This window comes from Orcinus orca, chromosome 1 (assembly GCF_937001465.1).
Source record: "Orcinus orca chromosome 1, mOrcOrc1.1, whole genome shotgun sequence".
Taxonomy (NCBI): domain Eukaryota; kingdom Metazoa; phylum Chordata; class Mammalia; order Artiodactyla; family Delphinidae; genus Orcinus; species Orcinus orca.
The window spans coordinates 31,711,980-31,733,305 of record NC_064559.1 but is presented as its reverse complement, the minus strand read 5'-3'; the positions used below and the strand labels follow the sequence as shown (position 1 = coordinate 31,733,305).

At 59.3% G+C, this 21,326-nt stretch overlaps 1 protein-coding gene across 3 annotated transcripts in view; it reads right to left on the bottom strand.

Annotated features, from left to right (window-relative positions):
* NAV1 (neuron navigator 1) overlaps positions 1–21,326 on the bottom strand; it is a 210,899-nt gene that overhangs the window by 74,581 nt on the left and 114,992 nt on the right. For all 3 annotated transcript variants that reach the window (XM_033415963.2, XM_049695805.1, XM_049695808.1), the window contains 2 exons: positions 9,212–9,314; positions 4,436–4,801 (listed from right to left, as the gene is read on the bottom strand). In XM_033415963.2, coding sequence (XP_033271854.1) covers positions 4,436–4,801; positions 9,212–9,314 — 469 coding nt within the window. The remainder of the gene's footprint in view (positions 1–4,435; positions 4,802–9,211; positions 9,315–21,326) is intronic.

Genomic DNA, 21,326 nt, shown 5'->3' with positions numbered 1-21,326 from the left:
TACTGAAGCCCACGCGCCTAGAGCCCATGCTCTGCAATAAGAGAAGTCACCGCAATAAGAAGCCCACACACCGCCTTAAGAGTAGCCCCCGCTCGCCGCAACTAGAGAAAGCCTGCGCGCAGCAACAAAGACCCAATGCAGCCAAAAATAAATAAATTAATTAATTAAATTTTTTTAAAAAACTAAAAAAAGCCTCAGCAGCTATAAAACTCTTGGAGAAAAACATTGGGGAAAAGGTTCATGACATTGGATTTGGCAATCATTTCTTGACTATGACACCTACAGTGTAGGCAACAAAAGAAACAAGAGATAAACTAGACTTGATTGAAATGAAAAACTTTTGCGCATTAAAGGGCACCATCAACAGAATGAAAAGGCAACCCACAGAATGGGAGAAGATATGTGCAAATCATATGTCTGATAGGGGATTAATACCCAGAATATATAAAGAACTCCTACAACTTAACCACAACAACCAAGCAACCTAATTAAAAAATGGACAAAAGCCTTGAATAGATATTTCTGCAAAGAAGACATACGAACGGCTAATAAACACATGAAAAGATGTTCAGCGTCTCTAGTCATTAGGGAAATGCAGATTAAAACCACTTCATACCCATCACGATGGCTGTTATTAAAAAAACAAACACGTGGAAAATAACAAGTGTTGGCGAGAATGTGGAGAAAAGGCAGCCCTCACGCACTGCGGGTGGGGATGGAAAATGGTGCGGCCACTCTGGAAAACTGTATGTGGTTCCTCGAAAAAATTAAAAATAGAGCTACACATGATCTAGCAATTCCACTGCTGAGAATGCACCCGAAAGAATTGAAAGCAGATGCTTGAGGAAATATTTGTACACTCATGTTCACAGCAAGCAACCCAAACGTACATCAGTGCGTAAATGGATAGACAAACTGTGGTCTGTGTATACAATGGAATATTATTTGGCCCTGAAAGGGAAGGAAATTCCGACTGCTATCACACGGATGCATCTTGAGGACGTGATGCTGAGTGAAATAAACCAGTCCGAAAGAGACAAATACCGTGTGATTTCCAGTTCTGTGAGGTCCTCAGAATAGTCAAGCTCATAGAGACAGAAACAGGAAGGGTGGGGTGGGGGGCTGGAGAGGGGGCTGGGGCGTCAGTGTTTAACGGGTGCAGAGTTTCAGCTTGGGAAGATGAAAAAGTCCTGGAGATGACGTCAGTGATGGTGACACGGCCATGTGATCACCACCACTGAACTCTTAAACTTAAAAGCGGTGAAGGGCTTCCCTGGTGGCGCAGTGGTCGAGAGTCCGCCTGCCGATGCAGGGGACGCGGGTTCGTGCCCCGGTCCGGGAGGAGCCCACGTGCCGCGGAGCGGCTGGGCCCGTGAGCCATGGCCGCTGAGCCTGCGCGTCCGGAGCCTGTGCTCCGCAACGGGAGAGGCCACAGCGGAGAGAGGCCCGCGTACCGTACCGCAAAAAAAAAAAAAAAAAAAAAAAGCACTTAAGATATTAGCCACAGATAAAACCAGATTTTACTATAATTGTTTAAATATATAACTTCAAGTATATGATGGTTCTAGCAGCTGCATTCCCTTCCGCATCCTGGTTTGTTGAGCTTCAGTTTGAAGAACCTGCCTTCCCTGAGCTCACCCAGATGGGCAACCCGGAATCGCCAGGCATTGGGATGGAGCGGGGAGGCCTGATTCCGGACTGAACAAGGGCTTGGGAAGAGCCTCAGGTGGGCGATCCCCCATCAGGGGATGGACAGAGGGCACCGAGAAAGCCTCGGGGTCACTGCCATCCTCCACGTCTCACTGGGATGGCCTGTGACTGTGTCAGCTGGGGTCGGGGGGATGGGGGGAGCGAAAGCCCGGCGGCGAGCCTCACCTGTCCTGCTCGCCCAGCGCTGAGACTTCTGAGAGTCGGGAAGTGAATGGTCATGGGCGGTGGCCAACGGGGAAGGGATGGGGTGTCACTGGTAGGTGAGAAGGGAATAGCCCTGCCTGTCTTATGAGTAGGAAAAGCAATTTTCTTAGGAGCAGGACGTTTTCTAAGTTACAAAACCCGGATGGAAACCACAGTGGGAGAGGGAGGACCAGAAAGGGGCTGGGCAAGTGCGGCTCAGGTTCCCTGGAACCCAGGATGCCCTGCTTCTAGTGAAAAAACACAGCACTTAACTGTGAAAACACATAACTGAGGAGTGATTGGTTATATTCAAATTACTGGGGGTTATAAATGGATTCCCTTCAACTCTGACTGCTTAAGGGCATTAAAGGATGGGTGTGTTGACAGTGCTGGCGGGGATGTTAATGCCACAGCCCCCTTAGAACTGGCTCGTTGAGAGTTGCTGCTAATTGCAGACTGACCGTAAAAACTCATGTGAAATTATCTTGGCGCCAGCACTGCAGTTCGCAGTGAGGACCACTTTGTGGGTATCGCCACTCTGTTCTGTGTTCCCTGCGAACCCCACGCTTCCCCAGGGCTGACGGGCATGAGTGCACAGGGAGGGAAGGTCCCATCCGTGCCAGTCTAGTGAACTCTGCTTTTGCACTGATTCAGGAGCACACACACTGTCCAGAGGAAAGAGAACAAAGACAAGGTGCTAGAGGCCGACTAAAGGGTGTCTCTCCTGGCTCCCCCGCCCAGCACTCCGTACCCACACACCCCTGAATCTATGTCCCCAGGATTGGCCAGCTGCTGCTACATCTGTCCTTGCTGCCGATCCTGATGGGGCTGTGCTGCACTGCCCAGTCCCTGAGGGCAAGCCTGGGACCTTCAGGGGGCAGGAGTCCCTCCCCTCTTTTAGAGGGTGATTTTAACGATAATAGTAACAACAATAATAGCAATAAAAATAAACTAACATGGATTGAGCATTTACAAAGAGCCAGGAATTATCCCAAGCACTTTATGTAATTAATGCATTTAACCCTTATCATCACCCTGAGATAAGTTCTATTATTATCATCGACAGACAAACCGAAGCCTAGAGAGCTTAAGTGACTCGCCCAAGCTCACAGCTGGTTAGGTGCCAGAGGTCCTACCACCTGCTTCAGACTGGGGTCTCTCCAAAGGCAGAGTCCTGGACGTGGGAGCTCTCTGCCCTGTCCAGCTGGGCGATGTCAGAGGGCAGGGACCCAACACTTCCTCAGAGGAGAAGGGCTTCCTGGGGCAGAGGCTGTGCAGAGCAGCATCAGATGCCAGGCTCTCCTCCACCTAGCACAGCCTCTGCATCCACGAGGAGCTGGACAACTGTCTCCGGCCCCAGCCCCACGCTGGCGGAGCTGACAAGAGGTGGCCCAGCCCCTGGGGCTTACAAGAAGTAAACAACCCCATTCATGAGTCAGTTGTTTTGCTCCAAAGCAGCCTGTCATCGGGACAGGCCCTGCCAGGTCCGGTCCTCCCAGTACATCCCTGGGGTGGGGAGCAGTGGACAGCCTGGAGCTCAGCTACCTTCCACTCCCTTCCAGTTCGAGCTGTTTACTGGGGAGAAGTAGTTCCAAGGGGGGTGGGGAGGGAAACTGCGGCTACCCGTGTGGTCCCTGGGAGGGTCCAGCAAACCAAGAAGGGCGAGTGGAGGTAGAGCCAGCCGGAGATGCCTGAGAGCTTCCAGAAGCTGTGCAGTGCTCTGGTCTCAGCTCTTGGACCCTGAAGTCCCTAGCAATTCTTTCTTCCTGTCCTCTCCCCTCATGTCCCAGACTGCGCCCCCCACCGCCGCCGCAAGCGGCTCCACAAACCCAACCCTGTCTATGGGGCAGAAAAAGATGAGAAGAGGAAGACGGGAAAGAAGGGTTTGACGGAAGGTGCCGCGTCTGGGTCAGACTCGGAAGTTGAAGCGCTGGCAGAGGTTTGCACAGGAGGAAACCAGAGGAGAAAGGGGGCCAGGGTGGGGTGGGGACAGGGGTTGGGGCCCAGCGTTGGAAGCAGAGCTAGTACTGCGCTCCGCTCTCCAGCGCTCCCAACACACGCCCTTGGCCTCTCTTCTCAGTAGTCCCTCGAGGGAAAGGGACCCTGTCACCCTGACTCTCAAATAGGGAGGTCAGGCTGTCCCACGTGCACGCGTACAGCACAAGAATCCTCCAGGGCCCAGACCACCAGCGGGTCGGGGGCGGAGACCAGGCGGAGGGCGGGGCTGCCACAGAATGACAGCTGCAGGGGCCAATGAGGGGGCACCTTCGCTGACCAATCAGCTCCTCAGATATCGCCCCCCACACACACACACCCCGACCAACCTCAGCAGCCTCGCGCGACAGCCCACTCGACGCCCCCCCCCCCCCACTGGCTCCTTGTCACAGAACAGCTTCCTTCCCCGGAGCGAAGTCCATCCACCCTTATGGGATCCACGCGCTTCGCTGTCCGTGGTCCCCTCGCCCTCCCTGGGGTCCATCCGCCCTTCTGGCGTCCGCGCACTGGACTGTCCTCCCCCCAGCTGCCCACGGGCCGCTCCTACCCGGTGGTGATGTCGTCGTCCTCCGTCATCGTCTTGCCCATGAGGTCGCTGTCGCTCATGTAGCCGGACTTGAGGTCCACGTCGTCCGAGTCCAGGGACTCGACCAGCTCCAGGCGCGAGATGTGGCCAAGCTTGCTGGGGGAGCGCATGGGCATGGTGTGCGCGTAGTGCGCGCGCTCCCCGTGCATGTACCAGGAGGGCGGCCCCTCCGAGCGGCAGCTGCCGCCCACCGACGGCGCGTCCCCGGCCTGCAGCCGCGGGCTGGACTGGCCGTAGCGCCAGGAAAGGGGCGACGAGCGGTTGGACAGGCTGGACACACTGCGGGGGTTGGCGTCGTCGCTGTCGTAGCAGGTCATCTCGAGGGAGCTGGGCGGGTGGAAGGGCACTGGTTACTCTCCAGTCCGGCGCTCTGAGCCCGGTCCTCGGGCAGCTGTAATGCCTCCCTCCACTCTCCCGCCCTCCCGCCTCTGCCCCTCTGCCCCCCTGCCCGAGCTCCTGGGCCTCCTGGAGGCCTCTTAGGGTGTATGTTGCCCTGAGGTGTGTCAGCTCAGGTTGTCAAAGGAAGAGGCTGGTAAGCGCTAGGGAAGGAATCCCGTACACGGTAAGGGCACAGATTTTATAATATGACCTGGGTTTGAATCCTTTTCTACTATTTATGAGTCAGGAGGCCGAGGCAAGTCATCAACCTCGGCAAGCCTCCATCCCTTCATCTGTCAAATGGGGATAAAACTAAAATAGCTACTTTATCATATATAGAGTTGTAAAGACCTGACACAGTGCCTGGTAGACAGAAGGTGTGCAATGAACGGGAAGGGCCCCACGAGACCTGGGGGGGTCACCTGAGAGTGGAAGGCCTCGATCATTCATTTTGTTCAGGGAGTCTCGCACCTCTTTTCTGTTAGTGAACTCAGGGCTAGTTGCTCCCCAAACCAGAGACAGCAAAGTCAGGAGTGGGGTGTGGAGCACGTACGTCCCCGAAAGACTAGCCCCGGCCAAGGCGTGGGCATCGGGAGAAGCAGTGGAACCTCAGCAGAGGACAGAGCGGCCTTAGCCGGACAGAGGGGAGAACGTGGGAAAATGGACGGAGCGGGTGAAGCCTCAGGCCCTGCTCGGCCAGGCCAGGGAAGCAGGTCAGTGCTAGATGGCCTGAGCCCAGGGGGTCTGGAGCTGGGGAAGGAGATGCCTCTCTCCCTCAGGGGCCAAGGTGGCTGCTTGGACAGGCAGAGACCCACAATCCCCCCCCAGCCTAGCAGATCAACCGCAGGTGGGGTCTCAGTGGCTTGGCCTAAGTAGCCAGACAGGGTTGAATAAATGAGACGGGATCTGTGGGCCAGGAAAGCTGGGCGGCAAAGGGAAGCTGGGTTACAGAGCTCAGGAATCTCTAATCTGCAAACACATCCACTTCTTAGTCACTCTAGGGGGTCAAATAGAGGGAGACACTGATTTTTCTATTCTTGTTTTTGTAAAGTTCCTTGAAAATAACAAAATCCTCCAAAATTGTCTCTGTCAATCCTGAGAAAACAGGGTTTTATCTTTTGATCAAAAACTGGAGGGAGCTGTATGGGCCTTGACTGTGATGGTGGTCCCTGCAGAAGTCCTGTGGGTGAGCAGGGGACCGGGATGGGCAGGGCAATCAGCGAGCAGACTTTCTGGCCTGGTCCACACCCAGCTTCTCCCCTTGGGACTTCCTGTCTATCCTGTGTGTGGTACCCTGGGTACTTTCCCTTTCTAGTGACTCGGACCTCAGGGGGAACGGCAGTTCCCTGGGTGCTTGTGGTCCTGGGGGGCGGCGGGGGCGGCCTGCCTCGCTCACCGTGGCGGGTTGCCCTCTGCACACCCTGGCGGGTGCTTGGCACTCAAGACCGCATGGGCGGGGTGAGCCCAGGACGGATGATCAGGCGAGTTCTCGAAGTGAGACTCAGTACCGGGCCTTGTGCAGCAAGTAGGGGCTTAGTAAAAACAAGCTGACCGGGGCTTCCCTGGTGGCGCAGTGGTTGAGAGTCCGCCTGCCGATGCAGGGGACGTGGGTTCGTGCCGCGGTCCGGGAAGATCCCACATGCCGCGGAGCGGCTGGGCCCGTGAGCCATGGCCGCTGAGCCTGCGCGTCCAGAGCCTGTGCTCCGCAACGGGAGAGGCCACAACAGTGAGAGGCCTGCGTACCGCACAAAAAACAAACAAACAAAAAAAAGCTGACGGTGACAAGGGGGCGAGGAGCAAAAGGAAGAAGCCAGCGACGGCCCTGGTGACAGGACGATGGAGAGCTTCAGGGGAGCCCGTTTTGTAGCAAAACTAGCGTTGTGTGTGGGTGTGCCAAGTGCCAGGTCCCTCGGTCCTGTTCCCGGCTCGCGGCCTCGACCTCACTGCTCCCCTCTGTCCCCAAACACACCTCCAGACACCTCTGAGTCGGTGGTGGAAATTCTAGCTCAAACTTGGGTCCTTGATTTCCAGTCCTAGATTCCGCCCTTCAGTCTTGCTTCTCTCCGGGGAGGACGTTTTATGGGGTGGAGGGCATGGTGGGCCTGGAGCGGGTTGAGGGCGGAGTTCCACTTCCTCTCCGGCTGCAGCTCTCTGACCCACACTCTCTCCTTGCGGGGGAACAAGCCAGGGAAATAGGGGAAGTCGGATAGGAGGAGAGGTTTCTGAAAAGGAACTGAATCTAGAGGCAGCCTGTCAGCTCCAGGGTGAAAATAACCTTGCTGGACACACTCACTGGACTGTAAGCTCCTCCAGGACGGAGCCTGTGTTTGTCCTGCACTCAGCCGGCCGGGCTCTCAGCTCGCTGGACGCAGAAGCCACCCTGATCCACTCGTGAGACTCTGGCCTGTGACCCCTTCTCCGGAGCCCCCCGCTGCACCTTCTCTAACTCAGGGCGTGTGTACACATCCTGTCCACTCCCAGGGCCGAGGGAAGGGCTGATTGATGGAAAGCACTTTAATAAGTAAAAGGGCCGTAAAAATTCAGGGAATCATTGTTTTGGCTATCAAAGTGTGAACCAGGAATAATATAAACCAAAGCCTAAGACAGGAAGTGGCTCTGGGTCCACAGTAAACAGAAAAACCAGCTTCAGGGCTCTTGGTTCTTTTTCCCATAAAGGGAGAGAGAAGCCAGAGGCCCGAGGCGCTGCCCACGCACCAGTCAACTTTATGCAAAAGGCTTCTGGCCTTCCTCTTCCCACTCTGCCCCCAAGCAGAAAGCAGCAGAGCCTGCCTGGGGTCAAGGTGCCTTAACGTGGAGGTCTGGGGGCTCAGAGGTCGGGGCACCAGGAGGCTGGGGGGCTGGGGGCTCAGAGGCAGGGGAACAGGAGGCTGGGGGCTCAGAGGCAGGGGAACGGGAGGCCGGGGCTGCTGCGGCTGCCCTTTCCCTGTGGCTGAGTCATCTGGGGTGTGACCCTCTCAGGAACGGAGCTCTCGCTGCCTTCTTTGGCATGGGGCTGGCGGGTGATTTGGCGCTGAGCACCGTTCCAACAACTTCCCTGGCTGGGGGAAGGAGGACGTTCAAAATTTCATCCACTGGGTCCTTAAAATGGTCAGCCGAGCCAAGCCAGACCCCTGTCCCACCTGGGTTCTGCTCAGGGCTGGGAGGGCTGAAGGCTGGACACAGACGTAAAGGGACCTGAGTCCCAGGGCCTCCCGGAGCCCCACCATCCACTTCTTTTCTCAGCCCTCCCTGATCACATCCCTTTCATCACTAGTCGGGGTCCTGCTGGCCTGAGCAGAGGTAACCCCAGAGAGAAGAGGCTTTGCTTCATCATGTAAAATATTTTAGATGTCTGGGAGCAAAGGGCTGCGTGTCCAGACGGGATGGGGCCGGGGAAAGAGTGTGGGAAGGAAGGAGGAGGGAGTCTCAGCAGGGGAACCAGAGCCGATGGGTGGGAGCCACTGAGGCCAGACTTCAACTCCACTTCATAGTCACAGCAACCCCACGAGGAAGGGATGGCTGAGAGGTAATGAGTTCTCTGTCACTGGAGGTATGTAAAGTTGGTCTGCATGTAACTTGGCCACACACTTGGGCCAAGAAAAGCCCTTTTCACACTGCCCCTAGATCCCAACTTTGCTCTCATTTTCCAACCCCAGGAGATGGGGAGGAACTGGCTTCCAGGCCCTTTCTCCACCTTCCTGCTCCACAGCCCCCAGGATTTCTCAATTCTGGCTGTTTGCTCTCTACCCCCCGGGGTGTAGCCCAGCCCTCTGTCCCCCTTGGAGCTGACGGCATGAGCTCATCAGGCAGCCCAAGGAGCCAGTGCGGGAAATTCTGAGTCACGGCAGAGCCTGAGGCCAGGACACCGGGCAGGGAGATGCTGCGGGAGGGGTCCTGGTGGGGGCTGCGAGGCTCTCGGGGGGCAGGTGGAGGGGGTCTGTGTGGCATGGAACCTGGGCCACTGTGCTGGCCAGCGGCTGAAGGGCAAGAAGGATGCTGGGTGTCGGGAAGGGCATGTGGAAACTTCAGAACAGAACAGGAGGGTAGTTAATAACCCCTGTGACCACGAGGAGACGGGCACCCAGCAGGGACACGGATGTGGGAGACCACAGCCTGAGCCCCGTGGTGGCTCCTGCTTCCCACCTCCCTTCCAGTGATGCTCCAGCTTCATGAAACGAAACCTAAGTCTCCAGCAGCAGCAGACACCAAGCAAGGCCACACTCCTCCTGTGGACGCACGGACGTGGCCCCGGGGGCCGAGCGCGCACTGCTCAGACGCCCACCGACCTCGCACGCTCGGGCCAAGGTCGCGGGCCCTGCCCCCCAACAGTGGGAGGAAGAGGGGGCAGCTGGCTCTCACCTGTGTGTCACCTGGGACCCTCGCAGGCTGGACATGGTCTCCTCCAGGTTCTGTCGTAGATCCAGGACATTCTGCACCGTCCTCTTTCTCTGGGACTCCGGATCTAGAGCGGGGAGAGGAGAAGCTAGATGAGTGTAGGGGAGTCACTGCTGGGCCGGGAGGTGGCAGGTGACCATCCCCAGGGGAGCGGTCCCGGGGGCACGAGGGTCTGCCTCTCAGGCCTTCCTAAGGGCCCTGGACATGCCCTGGAGTCCTGACGTCCCAGCCCTGGATGGGGGCTGCAGGCAACGGCCTTCAGCGTCCTCCCAGAGCCCCGCAAGACCACCCCAGCCTGGCGTCACTTTGGGGGGCCCCGCTTCTCCCAGCAGAGGCCCCGGCCCAGGCCCCGGAAGGTCTGCCCGAAACCCCGTCTCTGGAGATGTGTTGGTAAATGTTTAACAACCGGCTCTTGTAGGTGGGGATGCCCAAGTGGATAGTGCTGGCCAGTTTCTGGGGTATAAGCACCCCGCTGTGAGGCTGCCAACGTGATGTCACCGACCCCAGAGTCAGGGGGAGGGGCTGGTGTGAGCCAGCCCCAGGCTGGGAGCGTCTGCTGCTGGCGTCCAGGGGAGAGTTTGCCCAGGGCCCCCGAAACGCTGGCGGGCAGGGGGCAGTGAGCAACCATCTTCCGGGGCACGGGCTGAGCACAGGGCATCCAGACCCCAGGCCGGCGGTGTGAGCCCAGGTGAGGCTGTGCGGGTGCAGCCCCACTGCAGACCCTGCACGATCTGGGTCATGGAACCCAGCCTTGGTCTCCAGGCAGGACTTTAGCCTGGACAGAGGAGACTCCACCACAGCACACAGAAACGTGCCCCATCGCCTTCCCAGGGTGGAAACATCCGAAAGCCTGAGGGTGCCGAGCATGGAGAGACTCAGGGACTCTGCCCTTCCCTCCACCGATCCATCCAGGGTGCCTCCACGAAGCAGACACCACGGTCTGCCCTGCTCCACGGCTTAGCGGGGACCTGGGACCCACAGTCACTGAGTGCAGGCAGATCCCCCATTGCGTCCCTCAAAGGCACAACCTGTGGGAGAGTCACAGACCCACGGAGACGACAGCAAAGCAACGGGGAAAACCCCAGGGCTCTGACCCCGCAGGCTACCGGGCCCCGATCCGGACCCTCGGGGGCCCTCCCCCACCCAGACCCAGCAGGAGCGTGCAGCTCTGTTAGCTGCCGAAAGGGACGTTTCTGAGTCCCTTCAGGGGACTTTTCCCCAAGACTAGGTCCGGCCGGCTGGCAGGCGGCTGCCCTGCCTGTCTGGTCAGCGAGGTGAGGGCTGCAGGAAGCCTTCCTAGAGCCTCGGAGGCACCTTTCCATAGAACCGGCTTCACGCGGAGCCCAGCCACCTCCCTCCCCTGGGGGCCTGGGGGCAGCCGACAGGGAGGAGGGCAGGTCTCCTCCCGCAGCATGCCTGGGGGTGCCAGTGCCTGTTTACCCTGGCAAGGGTCACGTGTGAGCTGCTCCGTGGCTGTAATGATGGCTTGGTGTGGAGAACAGACAGGGAGCCTGTCTGTGTACGTATATTTTTAAAGCTTGCTCCTAAAAGGCCTATATGGGGACCAAGATGCGGGGGGCTCCTGGGCCAGGGCGATGCTTTCCATGGGTTTGGCAGAGGTGAGGGAAGAGGTGCACACGACTCCGAGGGGTGAGTGTCCCCGAGAGGAAGGGACCAAGGGTGACTCGGAGACCGTGTGTGCCAACCCCAGGCAGGCATCAGCGAGGTGGGGCCTCACAGCACGTGGGGGAGCTCTGTGCTGCTGCCCCATTTCACGAAGGAGAAACTGAGCCTCAGAGACAGGGTCCCACGCCTCACATGGAGCACAGGGCACAGTCAAGTCCAGGAAGCAGCTCACACTTCTTCGCATCGATCCCAGGGCATCTCAGCATCGCCGGCACCAAGCCAGTGGTGGCACAGAGTAGGTGCTCGGTGACCGTCTCTAGAGTGGATGGACGAGACCATAAACACACATAAAAAAAGGATGGATGGATACGTGTCCCATCAGGAAAACGTCTTTCTTCCACAAGAGTCCTTGGAAGTGACTCAGTCCAACACGGTCACAGGAGGAACGGGAGGCTGAGGTCAGGGACGGGGGGCGGGGGGATGATTGGCTGGAGGTGCAGAAAGGTATCAATGAGCAACATGTGGCAGCAGGCTGCTGCCCCAGGTTTAAGTGGGCATGCAGGGGGGAGGCGGGGACAGAGCTGGGACAGAGCTGGGGACGGAGCTAGGGGGCCTGGCTCTGCTCTCCGCCCCAAGGCCTGGATAGTCTGCTCCCTCCGAGCCCCAGCAGCGTCCCCTGGTGGCCATCTCGGGCATGCCACCCTGCTCGTCAAAGACTCAGCTCAGGTGCAGCTGTGGTGAGAGTCCGGCTGTGTCCACATTCTCAGGTGACAGGCCCATCTCTGGGGGTGCAGTGGGAGCCCCAGAACAAGAGGCTGCATGTAAGGGAAGGCCTCTGTGGCTCAAGGAGCTGCAGACCCTGTGCCTAGGCTGGGCGTGGGGGGGAGGGGGTAGGAGGGCAATTCGATATTCACATCCCTGACCCCAGAAGCAAGTCTTTAAATGTTTAGCTTTAAAATATGAATAAGCTGCATTTGCAAAGGCATTCACCCCCCCACCCTACCCACCTCTGACCCCCAACCCATAACAAGCTTCACCCCTTTCCCACCATCTCCGCAGGGATCAGAGATGGGGTGGGGAGGTAATCTGGGGCACACGTGACTTTGTGACAATGTTTTGTTGGCTGAGTCATGATGCCTCCATGCGTCTGTCAAATGTCAGGTCTGGGTATGGGGGAGAGGCTGGAGGAAATAGAGCGGCGGTGGGGGGAGCCCGGGAGCTCCTCTCTGGCCCCCGTGTGGGACAGGGACGCACTCAGGACACTCCCAGTCTATGCGGTACCTTCGTTCAAATGAGGAAAAGGGCCCCTCCAGTGTGACTCAGCTCCCGCCAGGGTCCTCGCTGTGGCCACAGAGCACACCTCTCCCCTGGGCTGGAGGCCCTGATCAGGACACACCTCACAGCCTCCCTCTGGAGGCCTGGCTTCTCAGCTCCTGCAGGACAGGGTCCACCAGCAAGAGGAGGGCGTGGCGCATGCCTGAGCGTGCACGTGTGCCTGTGTGTGTGCGCGTGCATGTACGTGTGTGTGAGAAGCAGGGCTGGGGGGAGGCAGGGCGGGGATCCCAGCAGTCATGGGGTGACAAGGAGGTGGGGCGGGGAGCACGAGTTGTCCTGACTGCTGCTCCAAGCCGCACCCTGCAAATGGAGCGGCCGGGAGGACGTGTGTGCTCCCTGAGCTCAGAAGACGCAACAGTCCTGCAACCCAGCCGTCACCACGGCAACGCACAGTCGCCACAAACAGCATCCTCCCAGCATGCGCGGGGGCGGTGTTCCTTATAGGAGACCACAGAGAGCCTGCTGTCTCCATCAGGAGTCCTTGGAGTAAGGACCGGCCCCCAAGGAAACCTGACATCAGGTGCGCACGTGTGCACACACACACTCACTGAGTGTGCACCACGTGGTGGGCGCAAGACTAGGCCCTTCCCACGTCTCTGTGACTCCAAAGCTCTGTTCTTTCCACGACAACACAGGGCCTTAAACACGCACACACGCCTCCAGACACACACCTCCCCAGGGTCCAGCTGGCAGTCTGTGGAAACCCTCACATCAGAATCACGCACACTCCGCTCTGCCGTCCCAAAGACGTGTGCACGGAGACAGTTGTGTGGCCGTGTCCCCTGCCGCAGGTGTGGAAGGAAAAGACCAGGGCACAGGGGTCACTGGAGCTGGAGACGGGGCGGCACCCCGGGAGGCTGATGGCAAACAGGGTCCCTTCTGCTCTGGAGTCAGAACCAGGGAAACAGGCTTCTGGAGGGCGAGACCGTGAACGGCCAAGACCCGGAGGGGGGGAGTGCCGTCGGGTGGTGCGGTAGAGGGAACGCAGAGCTTGAGGCAGCAAGGCCAAGGGCAGGTGCTGGCCATGCCCTCCCAGCATGTCTGACCTGCAGCGAGGCATCTCACCACTCCTCTGAGTTGTCCGCTCTATTAAAGGGAGAGAATAGCGTACCCGCCCGCTGGCACAGTCGGGAGAATTAAAGAGCTGAGAATTAAAGAGCTTGGTGCCCAGGAGGTTCTCTGCACGAGGCAGCTCTAATGTGTCCCAAGGTACAGCGGGGGCGGGGCGGGCAGTGGGCACACCCAGACACCTGCAGGTGGCAGTGCCGTTCCTGCAGGTGCAGCTCAGGTGGACCCCACGTTCTCTGCTGGGATTCGCTCCCACGTGGAGGGGTCACCAGGCCCACCTCCCCCTGCACTGCAGCGATGGTACATCTTCATCCCCAGTCCCTGCGAGCCCGCCTCAGTCGTGGGAAGTGCTGGGACTCAGGGCCCTTCTTCGGCCTATGATCTGAAACCTGACATAATGGGCACGAGGATAAGGACCCCAAGAGATTTAGGGGCCTGCAGGAAGGAGGAGGGACTCAGCAGTCAAATTTCCCCAAGTTCTGTACAGCTTTAATTACTGGCTGACAGTTAGGTGAACCGCTGTTAACTGCCTGGTGAACTCTTAATTACTTGCACTGCGTCTCGGAGCGCATGTTCAGTTTAGCCCGGGGCAGGGCCTCCAGAGGACTGCATCTGTGTCCAGCCTCGAGACTGGCTCCTGTTCTGAGTGTCTGCACCAGGTGGGAACCGACAGGAATGGAAGTGGCTCAAGAGAAAGATTTTCAAGTCCCGGCATTTCAGAGCTCGAAAGAAGCATCTCGTGAACGGGAGAAAAAGCACATCGCTCCAGCCCAGAGAAGAAAGGCTTGGGAGCGTCACCAGGTGGGCATAAACTAACTGAGACGGTACAGAATAGATCCACCTAGAAATCCAGGCTAAAGGACCTGGGACAGGCAGGACTAAGCTTCTCACACACACATACACACCCTCTCTCTCAACAACTCCCAAAACGAAAAAAAAAATCTCTCCTGACCCTATTAGATCCCAAGGGTAGCGTCCAAGTCTTCTCTAAATTCTAAAATTCATCACAGCTTGGGCTCCCAGTACACGCAGGTCAAATACCATGATAAGAGCCAGTTACAAACACAAACTTCTCTCTGACAAAGTGATCTCCGGCTCTAGCCAGGGGTCCCCTTCCCGAGCAACATTTAGCAGGAGATCCTTGGGAGTCTGCGTCACCACACGACCACCAGTGTCTGTGGACGGTCGTTCTGCGTGGACACGCAGCCCCACGTCTCTGGGAGTCTGACTCATGTCTACCCCTCTCCTCTGCTCAAGGACGTGACCTTCAAGGTCCAGCCCGGGAGGGCACCGTGGGCCCACCCCCGGTCCCCACATACGCCAGGTCTCCGCTCACGGCTCACAGGTCATACCAGGCGGGTTCTGCGGACTCTGAAAGCCAGTAACCCTGCCCTAGATGGACTGCCAGGGGCACTGGCCTCCGCGTGAGGCTGGCACGGGGCTGAAACCGCAGATGACAGGACGCTGCACGCAAACCTCCCTGCCCCCTGGCAGAGCCCAGCCTCCCTCCTTCACCTGCCCCCACTCCCCCACTCCTTTCCTCACCACCTTTCTGAGCCCAGAGGCCCCAGGGAGAGCCCGGAGCGGCCCTCCATGCAAGAGGCTCCCACCTTCACCACCGTGTGGGCGGGGGTAGTTTATTCTTTTACTAATTCCATCGTTTCACTCGCCCCCCACGTAAGTCACAACACCGTGGGAGGCGGGCGTCACAGAGCCCTGCAGCGCGACCAATCCAGTGCTTCCTGCTGCCGAGGGCTCCCGGGTCTCCATCCTTGCTCCGGAGAAGCCTGAACCCTCTCGACCAACGAGTGCCCGCCCGGAGCCCAGCAGTCAGTGGCCCCAGAGCACCCAGGAAGGGCCAGGACGACAAAGCAAGGTACCGGCCATGTGCTTGTGTGAGGCGAGGAAAGGAAACCAGGAGGGGCCAGAGAGGAGGGGCCCGAGAGGGGGCACGAAGGGGCTCCCCTGGCCCAGAAGCACCAGGCAGGGGTCTCTGCAGATCCCCGACAGTTTTGATTTTGCTTGAGTGAGAAGACTTGGCTCAGAGACCCTCAGCGACTTGTCTCCAGTGGGCACTGGGCCAAGAGGAAGTGTGAGGCGGGGTGGAAGATGAGGGCGGTGGCTCGGGGCCAGTGGAGAGTTCCCTCTTGGTTTCCCCCGGGCACAGCTAGTCGGCTGTGGGGCCTTGGGTAAGCTACCTCCCCTTTCTGGGCTTCAGTTTCTCTGTGGATTAAATACGCGAGTTGGGGCTGGGCACACCCAAGGCCCGAACCAACTCTGACAGCCTGTGCGGCTCTGTTGTTGGCTAAAGCCTGTAAAATCTTTCCTCCTCCCCGACTGTGCTGAAGAGGCAGGTGCCAGGGTATCACCCACAGAGGCTACGACTCAGCAGCTTGGAGACGGGGCCCAGGAATCTGCATCGCCCAAGCCCCCCCTGTGGGTGACGCGGCGCGGAAGGCAGCGCCTGGGAGATCCAGACGCCTTGCTGCAGGCCGCCAGAACAGGCTGCCCATCGAAACCAGGGCTTCCATTTCCCGATGCCAGGCCGCCGGGCGGTGCGTCCTGGGCCTCCAGCTCAAGTCTGCTCCCTTGGCACAAACGCACTGTCCCTTCCCTGCGGAAGTCCACTCCCGCATCCCCAGGCCTCACCTGAGGGGCCCCCTCTGTCCCGCTCCTCTGGGGATGCCCTCCCCAGGCCACCCGGCCGCGGCCTCACTGCGGAGACGGGCCGCCAGGGGGCGCTGCCGGACGCTGCCGCAGTGCTGCCGGGCAGGCAGCGTCGGCTCCAGGATCTGGGCGGGCAGCGCCCAGACGCTCTCCTTCCCTCTGCGTCCTGCTTAGCACAACCCCCTTCGCCTGGCTCTGCGCTCCGGGGCTGACATTCTCCCTGACCCCCTCCTCCTTGGAGAACGGCCAAGGCTTTGCAGCACCTACTCTGGGGAGCCTGCCCGCTGGGATAGAGGCTGCAGGGCCTGGCTTCTGGACACCCGTCGGCTCCACTCGGCAAGCCTGGACGTGGGGCTAGAGCTTCGAGAGACCCGGCTGGCCTTTCTGCTGCAGGCGCTGCAGACGGAGTCCCTCTGGGGAGTGGAGCAGGCTTCCCATCCCTGCTCTGGCCTCACTTCTGCTCGGCAGTGTTTTCAGGCAAAAGCTGGCCTGATGAGGGAGGAGTCATCCCCGCCACCCCGCATCGTGCCCAGCCCCGCCCTTTCTCGGGGAAGTGGCCGCCTCTCTGCAGCGGGCGAAGGGCGGCCCCCTCTCTGCAGCGGGCGAAGGGCGGCCCCCACGGCCGGCCGGTCAGCCCGGCTCAGCCTGCACTTGGAAGAGGGCTTGGACAGCGATCCTGCCACAGCTGCTTCTTCACGTCCAGCACCGTGTGCCTCAGAGAAAGACTTGCTGGTCCAGAGCGGCCAGCGCCGAGGGCTAGGGGACCCGGCGAGGGTGCCCGCCTCCAGCTCTGTCTGGAGGGGTGCCGGCCTGCTCCTTTCTCTTCTGCCTCATTTCCCTCTGATCGTTAGGTTACAGGGTCAGAGAGTGGATTCTTGACGTACTGAGCCCGCCCTCATTTAAAGACCTGAACTCCAGCCTGGGCGCAGAGGGAAGCCTCCTGCCGACGACGGCCTGCTGGCCTGCCTCGCCGGGGGACGCGGCCCCCTTCCCTGACAGGCCCGGCTCTCCGGCCCTGTAACCCTCACGGTTTACTGGCAATGTTCTCACAGTGATGCGGCCCAGAACCTTCACGTGACACCCGGCTCCAATGAAGTCGCTGCTGCTGGGAGCGGAGTGGTTGTTATGGCAACAGTTCTCACATTAGCAAAGACCATCTGCAGGCAGAGGGGGGAGGGGAAGGAGGAGGCTGCGGGAGGGCGAGGGCTGGGCCCAGGTGTGGGCGACAATTGGAAGGGGCCCTGGGAGACTTCTGGTTGTGAAACTAGTCATATTAGTATCGGCTAACTGGGCTAAGTCCTCCGGCACCTGCCAGACACGCTGCTACGGGCTTCTGCTTTGTAGCCCTTGTAACGGTCGCAACAGCCCTTTGAGATGGTCCAGTTATCACCCCCATTTTACAGCTGAGAAAACTGAAGCCCAGAGAGGTTAAGTAAGCTGCCACAGGCAGTACAGCCAGGATCCCAACCAGATGGTCTGATTCTAGAGCTGTTATTACCTGCTGTGACTGCGGCCATGATCCGCAAACGGACATAGGTATACAGTGTGTTTGCAGAGCGCTAACTCACAGAGCCTAACAGTCACCCTTTGAAAGGGCTCCATTCAGTGGGTTTTAGTACCTCTGTAAAGTTGTGCAGCCATCGCCACTATCTGATTCCAGAACATTTGTATCACCCCCAAAAGGAACCCCAGACCCATTGGCAATCTCCCCTTGCCCCAGCCCCTGGCAGCCCCTGACCTACCTCCTATCTCTGTGGATTTGCCTATCCTAGGCGCCCCACAGAAATGGAATCGTAAACACGTCGACTTCTGTGATTGGCTTCCTTTACTTTCAAGGCTCATTCCCGTTCCATGTGTCAGTACTTCATGCCTTTCCGTGGCTGAGTCATTTTCCATTGTATGCGTACACCCTGTTTTATTTACCTCTTCATAATTTGATGGGCATTCGGGTCATCCTTGCCCGTTTTACGAATAAAACTGCTGTGACCGCTCATATCCAAACTGCCACATGGACATCGGTTTTCATTTCTCTTGGATAAATGCCTAGGAGCGCAACACGGGGTCATACAGTAACTCTGTATCATCTGAGGACCCGCCAGGCTGCCTTCCGAAGCGGCTGCACCATCGTTCCCACCAGCAGCGCGCTAGGCCTCCGACCTCGCCGCGTCCTTTCCAACACTGGTTACTGTCTGTCTTTTTATTCTAGCCATGCTAGTGGGGGTGAAGTGGTGTCTCACCGGAGACTTAATTTGCATTTCCCCAATGCCTCACGCAGTGGAGCATCTTTTATATTGAAATTAACTAAAATTAAATACAAATTAAGACTTCAGTTGCACCAGCCACACTTGAACTGCTCAGGAGCGCCACCCTCATGCCGGCTGGTGACCAGCACAGCAGAGAGGGGGCAACTCCATCACCCAGTAAGTCCTCCCGGGCAGCGCCGCCAAGCCTGCAGGCCTGGTCTGTACTGGAATCACGGCTTCTCCATAAGGTGTTTGCCTTCGCTGCACTTCGAGTTCAGCAAATCGACTTTACAAATGGGGCCCACCTTGAGGTTTGCCAGGCCCAGAGTGAGTCGGACAGAAAGCTAACAGAGCACAGCATCCGAGTCAGTGGCAGCCGGGGTGAGGGCGGGCTCCCCCTGCACTGCGCACTCTCGCTCCCCCTCCCACCCGAGTCCCCAACATCACTGCCTTTCCCAGGACCTACCAGTGGCCAAGTGACAAGAGGCACTGCCTCTGAAGGTGCCAGCCTTGTTGGGGGCGGGCGCCTCACACGTCAGTGCTACTGGCTGTAGGCCCCCCGGAGATCTCCAACCCGGACCTTCCAGCCTCCTCTGTAGATTCTGCCCCTCCTGGCTCCCAGGGACGGGCCACACCACAGCGAGGGGACAGTCAGATGGACAGGCTACCACTGGCTTTGAAGCCCCAATCGCTCCCCGAGAAGCTGCTGGCGTCCCCACACAGGGGCCTGCAGCCGACAGCCAGCACAGCCATGGGAACTTAATCTCCAGCCTCACTCTGCTCACCTGTAAAATGGGACGATGGCCCTGGGACAATGGCGACTGGGCTGCGGGTACAGGGTTGGCCAGCCTGCGTGCCAGCGTGGAGGAGGGTGGATGGTAACACTCAACATGCATCAGAGCTGGCGGGAGCCGCAGAGGCCATTTGACAGAAGGAAGAACTGAGGCCCAGCGGAGTGGCAGTGACCTGGTCAGGATGTCAGAGCCATGCTAGGGGACAGGGGAGGTGGCCAGGCCTCAGGGAGGATTCCAGTGGGGACAGCTGGGGGCAGGGCATGGCCATGCAGGGCTGCCCGAAGGGGGAGGCCCTCTTCTAGCAGGCTCTCCACTTCCCCCAGCCCGGTGAGAACATCTGCTTCCCATCAGACCTGTGCTCCGCCTGGTCCGGCCGCCTCCCCGGAGGTTTCCCATTTCTGAAAAAGCCTTCTATGTCACCGATCCCCTCGACCCTCTGCTGCCCCCCCACCCCCAGGGGGACCCTCAGGCTCAGCCCATCTGCCACCACTGCCTCCAGGGTAGCTCCACCATCCACCAAAAGGACCAGGCTTAACAAAGGCCAAGGCGCTCCCCCGCCCCCGAGGTTGGGCACAAGAGCAGTGAGGCAGGGAGGCTCATTTTAAAGACGGCTTCTGATTGGGGGTGCAGAGAAATTGGCATAAACCTGAAGAGGTCTGCTGGAGCCACTGAGGCGCAGGCAATATCCTCTGAGGCGGGAAGGGAAGGGAACGGGTATCTACTCAGTGCCTCATGCGCTGAGCACGGCACCAAAGCCCGAATGTAGTTACCCCCACTTTACAGATGCCGGGCTCAGAGAGGCCGCTTAACTTCCTAAGATCACACAGCTTGTGCAAGTGGTGTAGTAGGAATCTGAATCCAAGTCTGACTCTGAAGTCCATGCTTTTCCCAAAATAAATTATAACTGACAATGAGGACAACGGAGCAGGATATGCCCAGAGGCCCTTCCCCACCGACACGCTGGGATGGGGCGCCTTACAGGTCACAGGAAGAGGCCCCTCCTGCTCTGCTCTGGGAACGCACGAGGGCAGGGCTGCCAGGAGGCTGGGGGAGTAGGCCTCGGGCCAGGCCAGCGTCTCTCTACCTCCAGGACTTGGGGCCGCGGCCAGTCCCCTTGCTGGCAGGCACGGTCCTGCCCAACACTTCCTCGAGGGACCCCTCTCTCCCGCTGGGCTTTGTCCCAGTTCTGGAACCTGCGGGTCATCTGCCCTGGGAAGAACCTTCCTAGAACGTCTGGCAGGCAGGCTGTGTGGCCCGCTTGCCAAGACTGTGGCTGTGCTCTGGGCCATGAGACCCTCCGAGCTCCCCGTCTCCAGCCAGGAGCCTGGGAACCTGCTGCGGCCAAAGCACAGCTCCAACACCCTCTCCCTCCCCCGCGGCCCTGCCCCCAGCAGCCGGCCTGTCCCTGGAGGAGCCGGCTAGTCCCTATACACTGCAAGGGTGGGCTTCAGAGCTCCCGCACAGCTTCTTCTGGGCCTTTCTGGGCCTTGGATTCTCCTTCGAGAGCGGTCAGCCGGTCCCCACAGCCTGATGCAGGGGGAGGGGAAGCGAGGGATGAGCAGGGAGGAGCTCATGCGCGGTGCGCCGCAGCCCCTCCTCCGGGAGAACCAGCCTCAGCTCCCGCCTGGTCCCGTGCGGGGCCGGGGCGAGGCAGGGGCACTCTGGAGAGCCTTGGACCCACTCAATGTAAGGCCAGGGAGGGTCAGGGAGAGGCAGTGGGGACACCGGGCCTTCTTTCAGCCTTCACCCAATCCCCCCAGGGCCGGGCTGCAGCCGCTGAGCGGCTTAGGACTGGTCACCACTTGAATGGAATCAAATTCCCAGGGAAAATCCCCCTGGAGAGCGTCCCAAGTCTGTGCGCTACGAGGACACACCCTCCCGGTGGGGAGCCCCGGCTCTTCCCCACACCCCACGTCCCCACTGTGTGAGCGTTCTCGGAAGAACCCAGCAGGCCTTCCTTCTGCTGGAGCCTTCTAGAAGGGCAGAGATGGGCGAGCGTTGAGCTGAGTGAGGTCCAGCTTGGGCCAGGAACCACACTCAGGGCTCAGAGGGCGGCCGGGGGAGGCCAGCCTGTCTGCAGGAGCCCTCGCAGCTGGAGGCCGGGGCTGGGCAGAGAGTGGGTGCGGGTAGCGGTGCAGAGAGGCCCCCTCAGGGGGGCCAGTGTCCTTTGCTTTCATCCTCCCCCCGGTGCAAGGGAACGTCCTGAACCCACCAGGCCAGAGCAGGAGGCCTGAGTGCAGAGAGGCTGGGGCAGGGCTGGGCCTGGAGGGAGTGTCTCCGGAGGAGAGGGGGGACCAGGAAAGTAAGCCCCGAGGGCCTGGCCGGGCTCGCCTCCTGGAAACACGC